The 7,980-nt window shown below is 31.5% G+C and overlaps 1 protein-coding gene across 2 annotated transcripts; it reads left to right on the top strand.

Annotated features, from left to right (window-relative positions):
* The first annotated feature begins 4,588 nt into the window (after nucleotides 1–4,588).
* LOC114193851 (beta-1,3-galactosyltransferase 7-like) lies at nucleotides 4,589–7,687 on the top strand. 2 transcript variants are annotated; one of them, XM_028083810.2, is made up of 11 exons: nucleotides 4,589–4,743; nucleotides 4,961–5,057; nucleotides 5,176–5,222; nucleotides 5,338–5,543; nucleotides 5,616–5,679; nucleotides 6,059–6,131; nucleotides 6,215–6,335; nucleotides 6,508–6,595; nucleotides 6,673–6,798; nucleotides 7,197–7,306; nucleotides 7,393–7,687. In XM_028083810.2, exons 1-11 carry the CDS (start codon nucleotides 4,652–4,654, stop codon nucleotides 7,539–7,541), a joined length of 1,173 nt encoding a protein of 390 aa, XP_027939611.1. In that variant the 5' UTR covers nucleotides 4,589–4,651; the 3' UTR covers nucleotides 7,542–7,687. The 2 variants fall into 2 exon arrangements, with proteins under 2 accessions (XP_027939611.1, XP_027939610.1); XM_028083809.2 differs by having other exon boundaries at nucleotides 5,329–5,543.
* The last annotated feature ends 293 nt before the right edge of the window (nucleotides 7,688–7,980 follow it).

Raw genomic sequence — 7,980 nt, 5'->3', positions numbered from 1 at the left:
TGATTCTATAACAAGGAATTAATCTTTTCTGATGTGGAAGATCAAACTAAGTTTCAACCACAAAGCATACTGAGAAAAAATCCTACCGAACCATAGCTCTGATACAACTTGTTGGGAAAAAAACACATATTCAATTAAGAACATTACCCTTTTTACCCCCAAGAATCACCTTATATTAATAGATAAATAAGATAAAAACATGGAACACAATAATATAACATGGAAAACCCAAAATCGGAGAAAAACCACGATCACTAGAGAATAACACTATATGAAAATTTGTACAACACATAGACTACCTTTCCAAGCCCTTTGACCCCAAGTATACTCAATCTCTCCAAAACAAGAATTAAACTCAAATCTCACAACACTCAACTACAAAAGAGAGTAAGAGAAGTCAAATATAAGCATAAACTGTGTTTTATTATATAGTCACTAACATTCACTCCTTAACTTATCATAGGCAACGTGGGACTTTTGAAGACATATTATTTTCATCAACCCAACATTTCCTTGTTTCTTCCTTATTTATTTTATTGTAATAAAAATTGTATTTAGCTGAATTATATTTAATGTTTCTAGGATTCTAACTCATGTTAAAGTGTTATTGGGTCTATCATTTCCCATATAAAATTAACGCCATAAACGAATTATTGAAAGTTTTTATTAAATTTTGGAATAAAAAAATTTGGCTGCAATTTTTGCAACCCCCAATTACTTATCGAAGGTTTGAGTAAACTTGGTTACTTCATTGTAGTTTTAATAACCCCGTTAGTTTTGGCGAATTTTGAAAGCCCTTGTACTTCTGGTGGTTTGGAATGCACGTGATGTTAAGAATTAGTTTTTAGAGATTTCCTTTCCAGGTTTCAAAACCCATTAATTTCACTTGTTGTGTCTTTTTTTTTTCAAAATGTACATAAATCCTGAAACAAATGAAAAATTATAACAACAATGATTATAAAACCAATCGAATGTGAAAAGCATGAAACAAAGTCTAAATCCCTTGTCCCTGATCACCACTCCACCACCAATTTTAATTTGTTTAGAGCAATAAAAAACACACTAGGGGTTAGGAAAAGAAGTGAACCAAGACATGAGAAAGAGGGAAGTGAAAATAAATTCTAAAATTGAAAGAGAGCATTGAGATTTAGGAAAAGAATTAAGTAGCATGAGAAAAAGACAAAGTGAACATCAATTAAAAAATTGAAAGAGAGCTTGAAATTGAAATTGAAAGAAAGCTTGAAACTGAAATTGAAATTGAAAGAGAGCTTGACACATACATAATAAGGAGGGACAATAAAACACCATCTATAAACCCTGGACACTTAAACAACATTTTTAAACCCTTGTCCTTTTCCTCACACAAGCGGTATAAAGAGAGAGGGAGAGAGTGAGAAAATGAATTGCCAAATTAAAAATTTTAGAGACTATGAGAAAAGATGAAAAATGAACATTGTTGTGTTCATAGTAAACTAGTTTAGAGAGTCTAACTATTGTATACTCGAAAAATGTTACTCTTTCTAGTGAGCTAAAATTGTGATTTGTTGATCAGTCAAACTATGTATTTGCATAAGTCATTAGTGGCTTGCAAAAGAATAATTAGTTGATCCTGAAAAGGTTTGTTGAAGTAATACTTGAATAGATTAGATTAGGAGTGACTAGAAGCCGAAAAATACTTGGGGTTAAACCATTAGTGACTTGTTGAAAGAATACATGAATGAGACATAAGTGAATTGTTGAAAGAATACTAAGATACAATCAGTTGGCAGTGGTTGAGAGTTGAAAGAATACTTCAATTAAGTTAGGAGTGACTTGTTAAAGGAATACTTTGTTTAGTCAAAAGTCATGTGGAAAAAGAATACATGTTTGTGCTTTGTAGCATTAGCTTGCTTAATGAAACTTGGCTAGTTAATTAAGAAGTGAATATGGACATGTAAGATAAACTAGCACACCAAATTTGAGTATCTTTCCTTTCCTTAAATTTTTATATTGCAAGTTATAATTGTTAAACTAACTAAAACGGAAAAAGAAAACTAAAATGAAATCTACAAAACCATTTCGGTGTTTACACATAACTTTGTATTGCGTGATAATATGAGCAAAATCGATATCGACAAAAATCTGAAAAAAAATTATAAAACAATTTAACCTTCTTTTTTTTTAACAAAGTAATTCCTAAATATAAATATATAAGTATTAAATTTAATATTTTTATACAAAATTATATTATTATATTTCTTTCATTTATACAACTCATTCTCTTTAAATGGATTGATAAAATCAAATCTAATTTTTATTTATTTTTCATAAATTTAAATAATTTATTTTATTATGTAATATAATATTTATTACTTTGATTTATAATGTATTAAAAAGGCTATAAAATAATACAATAAATACAAAAATAATACAATAAATAATTGTATTTATTGAAATAAATAATAATGCACAGAATAAAAGTAAAAATATTAATAAAATTAAATTAAAAAAGCTAAAAGTTTATATATATATATATATATATATATATATATATATATATATATATATATAATGTATATATTGCATTTTTTTATTAAGTGGAGGATATCTTATTTTTCCTTGGTTCAGACCTACACCAGACTTTAAACCTTTAACCCAAACCCTCATTCATTCAAGATTAGTTTAATAAACAAATAAAACAAGGCTTTCCTGCTCATGAGTGATTTTTCTTTCAAGCCTAGGTAACCACTTTAGTGTTCAATAATGGAGATTTTTTTGTCATGGAAGTTTTTCTTTGATGTTTAGCTTTAAATCTAGAGTTTGAGGTTTTCTTGTGGTGAAAATTTCTTAAAATGTGACTCAGCACCAATATTGTTGTTTAGTCACAAGGTTCAATTTCAACTTTTTTCAGTTTATCTTTTTGCCTGAGCTACAACCTTTTAGGCTTAGCACCAATTTCTAAAATTCCTTCTTTTTACTTGAAAAACAACACGAATGTATTAAATTCCACTTTTTATGATTTCTCATCGCCATATATGTAGTTATATGCAAATTAGGGCAAGTCTAATGATTTTTACATTGATTTAATGCAAGTGTCTAAATGATATGCAATTTAACTAATACTAAACACCTATCACTATGCGATGAAGATGAAGGTTGTGTGGTCTGACCGAGTCTTGAAAATCTGAGTTAGAAAATGAGGAGCAGCCCGCGAGCCTAGAGGTATGTGGGGTGAGTCATAACATTCAGTATGACCTGCTTTTTTCAGGTTAATTGCGAGACGGGCCTACATGAGCAGGGTCGACTTGTATTGCCACCCCTAATCATTATGAACTTTGACATCTTAGCTATATTGACATGCTAAAGTCCATCAATTATTTGTTGTATCTTGGACTTTTTAAAAGAAAAAAGAAAAAAGAAATGAATACAAAACATGAGGGCCACACAAAACCTACATTTCACGAAACATAGACAAATTATTATTAAAAAATGTAAATAAATACATGAAGGTAAAATATTTAAACCCTTATGTGGTTTGCTATGAATAAAAGTCAAATTGACTAACTTATCAACATAACACGAAAAACATGAGAAACTTTAAATTTTATGTTTACAAAAATGCAAGTACCGACGTCATCGCTCTCTAAGACTATAAGAAACCATTTGTTGATATAAGAAATCATGAAAAACTTAAGTAAAATTATTCCCAAACCAAATCCTCTGGGAGCTCTCTATGCTCCAAAGCATAAATAATCTCCATAAACTCAACATAAATAGAAGTCTAAAACCTAAAAAAATATAAAACTACTCATATATTTATCCCGACTTTTTCTAAAAATTAATGTAACTAAACCAAAACAACCCGTATTTGCTCAATTACTATTCACCTTAAACCTAGACAAAACTTGTCATATTACATTTGTAAATGAAATCACTGCATACTCTTCCTATTTTGAATATTAAAAAAATTTTGTATAACAAAATCAGAAATCATATTACTTATATAATTCTTAGATTTATTATTTGTTATGTCTAATAGTCTTAAATTAAATTTAATTGAACTGATTAATTTAATTTTATATAATACTATGAGTATTTTTTTATTTAAATATAATATTAAATTTTTGTTTATATAATTATAATCTATTTAATAAAAAATGAAATTGTAAAAATTTGAATTTCAAATAAAATTATAAAATGTGGGTTTGACGTTGTTAAAGCAAAATTTGGATAAAGGTATGTAAAATAATGGAGAATATTATGATTTAAACTATGTTTTACTAGACTTTTACACTATATAGGTTTTTATATTTCGGACAAATCAAATATTTTTTCCATCATGGAATGATTAATGAAGATAGTAATAATAGATAGATTGGTGGGAGAGGAATGAAAACATTATTTTAAAATTGACAACTACTTCTCTCATCAATCCAACAAAACATTAATTAACTTTTGAAGTTCTAACATTTTCATAAAATATTATTTAAACCATTATTTATTCATAAAGTACTATCATTTTGCTCCACTTAAATTTCAAATAGTTGACCATTGTTATTCTCTTTTTTTTTTTCTTAATGGATTCTCATATAAATACCCAAAAATCACCCTGTTAAAAAAAAGTGTATTTGAATTTGTAGTTCTCGGACATAAACACAGACACAGAATCAATATGAAGAATCGTGGTTCCGCCAAAATCTCTGCAAAATGGGTTCCAGTTTTCTCTGTATTTTCCTTCATTCTTGGAATGATCATAACAACCAGGTCACTATATCTTGATCTCCTTAACTTTCTTCTTTACACAGTTTTTATACGATTCTTCTCTGTTCTCGGGTCCTGTTTACTTCATTTTATTTTGTTAAACTGAAACTAAAGTTCGAAACTTGAGTCTGTGAGTTGGCGCTTTGTTTTCCCAAGTTCAAATTTTTATTTCTCATGTTGATGACTGAACTGAACAACGACTACGTTGTTAACTTCGCAGGATGTGGGAGGCACCTGAGTCTAATGGGGTGCATCTGTCAAATCATCGACGCGACCAAGAACTGCAAGTGGTGTCAGAGGATTGTGCCACTAAAAAGGCATGTTTTTGTGGTTCACTCCCAGTGATCTCTTCAGTTCCATTTGCAGATGTTTTTTGCATTACGTTATATGTTTGTGGGGTTGTTTTGAATGTGTCGCTTGTAACAACCTTTGCAGGATAAGGATGTAATGAGTGAAGTGTACAAAACCCATGAGGCCATTCAGTGAGTGCTGAGATGAACATGTTTTTAGTTGTGGTTAGATTTGTTTCCATTTGCAATTTGCAATTGAAGTGTTCTTCGAGTGATTGATGTTTATGTTTTTCTGGAGAGGTGTCAGATCTCTGGACAAGCAAATTTCCGTCCTTCAGATGGAGCTAGCAATGGCAAGGAGTAGCAGAGAATCTGAGATCTCGAACACCTTGGCCACAAGATCCCCCACTGAAGGCCCTCTGAGGAAGAAGGTGTTTCTAGTGATTGGCATAAACACTGCTTTCAGTAGCAGGAAACGGCGTGATTCAGTTAGAGAGACTTGGATGCCTCAAGGTATCTTTTATGTTTTCAGTGGAAATTGTTTATTTCTGAGAAGTTGTGGTTTTGATTTCTTCTTTTGATCAGGGGAACAGCTTCTTCAACTGGAACAAGAGAAGGGAATTGTCATCAGATTCATGATTGGTCACAGGTTATTTCTTGTAAGATTCTGATTGTGCTAGTAAGGTGAAATTATCATCAAAATAAGTATGTTGTGAATCAGAGGAGCTTTACAAAAATGTCTAAAGTAACTAAGGTCAGAAAATGAATTAATGGCTTCATCCATAATTCCTTGAAATGTAAAGTCATGTGAAGTTTCCTTTGTTCTGTGAAACACCTTTATATACTATTTGTTCATATGATAGCACCGAAAGCTTTTTCCCTGTTTTATGTGACAAAGTTATCTCAATTACACAGTTACCATAGGCATGTTCTTATTATTACTCTGATTGAAAATAGATACATGTTTAAAAATGGCACAGTTACTCTTAACGGAACTGACATGAATGATTTTGTCATGGTTGTCCCAGTGCAACTTCTAACAGCATTCTTGATCGAGCTATTGATTCAGAAGAAGCTCAGCACAAAGATTTCCTTCGCCTGGTAACTCATATCATTGGAACTGTTCTTGTGAGATAAATCCTGAAGATCTATCAGGATTATGATATTGTTTATTCATTTTGTAGGAACATGTTGAAGGGTATCATGAATTGTCTGCAAAGACAAGAACTTTCTTTTCTACTGCAGTTGCAAAATGGGATGCTGATTTCTATGTCAAAGTGGATGATGATGTCCACGTCAATTTAGGTATATACTGTCTCAATACTCTTGTCATTTTTCTTGTGTTTCCATGCTATTGTTTCATACTCTTGACACCGCATCGTGCCCGCTTCCATCACGAATCCGTGTCTATTTTCGAAACGGGAAGCGTGATTCAGAGGCCGTGTCGGAGCTTCATATAACAACTGCTGCCATGTAGGTGTACTTGCAACAACCCTTACTCGTCATCGTTCAAAACCCAGGGTGTATATTGGATGTATGAAATCTGGACCTGTTCTTTCACGAACGTAAATTCCACTGGACTTATATTTTTCAATTCTCCTTATTGTGGCTTTGTGTTATTTGATCTTGTTTCTTTCTGTAGGGATGTGAAGTATCACGAACCTGAGTTTTGGAAGTTTGGAGAAGAGGGTAACAAATACTTCCGACATGCAACTGGACAGATATACGCAATCTCTAGTGATCTAGCCACCTACATTTCCATTAACCAGTACGGATACATTTTTTCATACAACACCAAGCTACATTTTAATTGACAATACAAAAGGGGTTAACAAAAAATGACCATTTATGCATGGTTGTGTGTTTAAGATTAACATTTTTCACCTTTGACACTCACTAGATTCACCATATACTTGAAACATTTCCAATAGATTCTACTCGACTAGAAATAAAACAAATTTACAATACATAAGTAAGTGCAAACCTCGTCTTATAAATCGGTTTGGTAGAGTTGAGTTAGGTTTAAAGTCAATTTTTAAGATGGTATCAGAGCCATTTAAAAAGCTTGTTTGTTGGATATTTGATGTTTGTTGTTAGTTAAAGGGTTTTCTATTGTAGTTCATGGATGAGTCCAAGTTTAAAGGGTGATTCTAACTGTGATTGCAGGCCAATATTGCACAAATATGCCAATGAAGATGTGTCTCTTGGTGCATGGTTCATTGGTCTAGAAGTTGAGCACATAGATGAGCGCAGCATGTGCTGTGGAACTCCTCCAGGTACGGCATGTGAAAATTCTTAGAATCTGTGACACCACTTTGGTGTCTTCCCATGAGACTTTATCCCTAAGCAAAGGTTTGTGCAGACTGTGAGTGGAAGGCAGAAGCAGGAAACATATGTGTTGCATCCTTTGACTGGAGCTGCAGTGGAATCTGCAAGTCAGTGGAGAAGATCAAATATGTGCACTCAAAATGTGGTGAAGGGGATGGAGCTGTTTGGAGTGCTTTAGTTTAGCTTTGTTTTTGTTTTAGGGAAGATATATAAGATGATTAGTACTGCTATAGTATACTTTTGTATCATGTAACATAGGCCTCTTCTGTTCCTTTCACCCTTGTGCACAATGCTTTTAAAGGTGCTTATTGAGTCTAAATCTTTACTGAGTTTTTTTGTGTTGTTAGATTTTGTCGCTTCAAGATACATTGATGTTGATATTTTAAAAATCTTTTTAATATATTTTAAAATATCAAAATCAATGTTGGTTAGTATATTTAGAAGGTAAAGTATAGAAGAATCTAGCAAAGAATCTAAATTCTGTTTGTGTAAGGACAATTTTCTGTGTAACATATACCCAAGAGAAATGGAATGAATTATAAAATAAAATTCCTTTTCTTGACTAATATGAAATCAAAAAATTTCAGAAAATTAAAATTCAGTTGCTTCAACTATTTAGAAA

This window comes from Vigna unguiculata, chromosome 8 (assembly GCF_037176805.1).
Source record: "Vigna unguiculata cultivar grain cowpea cultivar isolate G323 ecotype 2 chromosome 8, ASM3717680v1, whole genome shotgun sequence".
In the NCBI taxonomy this organism is placed as follows: Eukaryota; Viridiplantae; Streptophyta; class Magnoliopsida; order Fabales; family Fabaceae; genus Vigna; species Vigna unguiculata.
The sequence above is the reverse complement of the archived record's forward strand: the minus strand, read 5'-3'. Positions and strand labels throughout refer to the sequence as shown.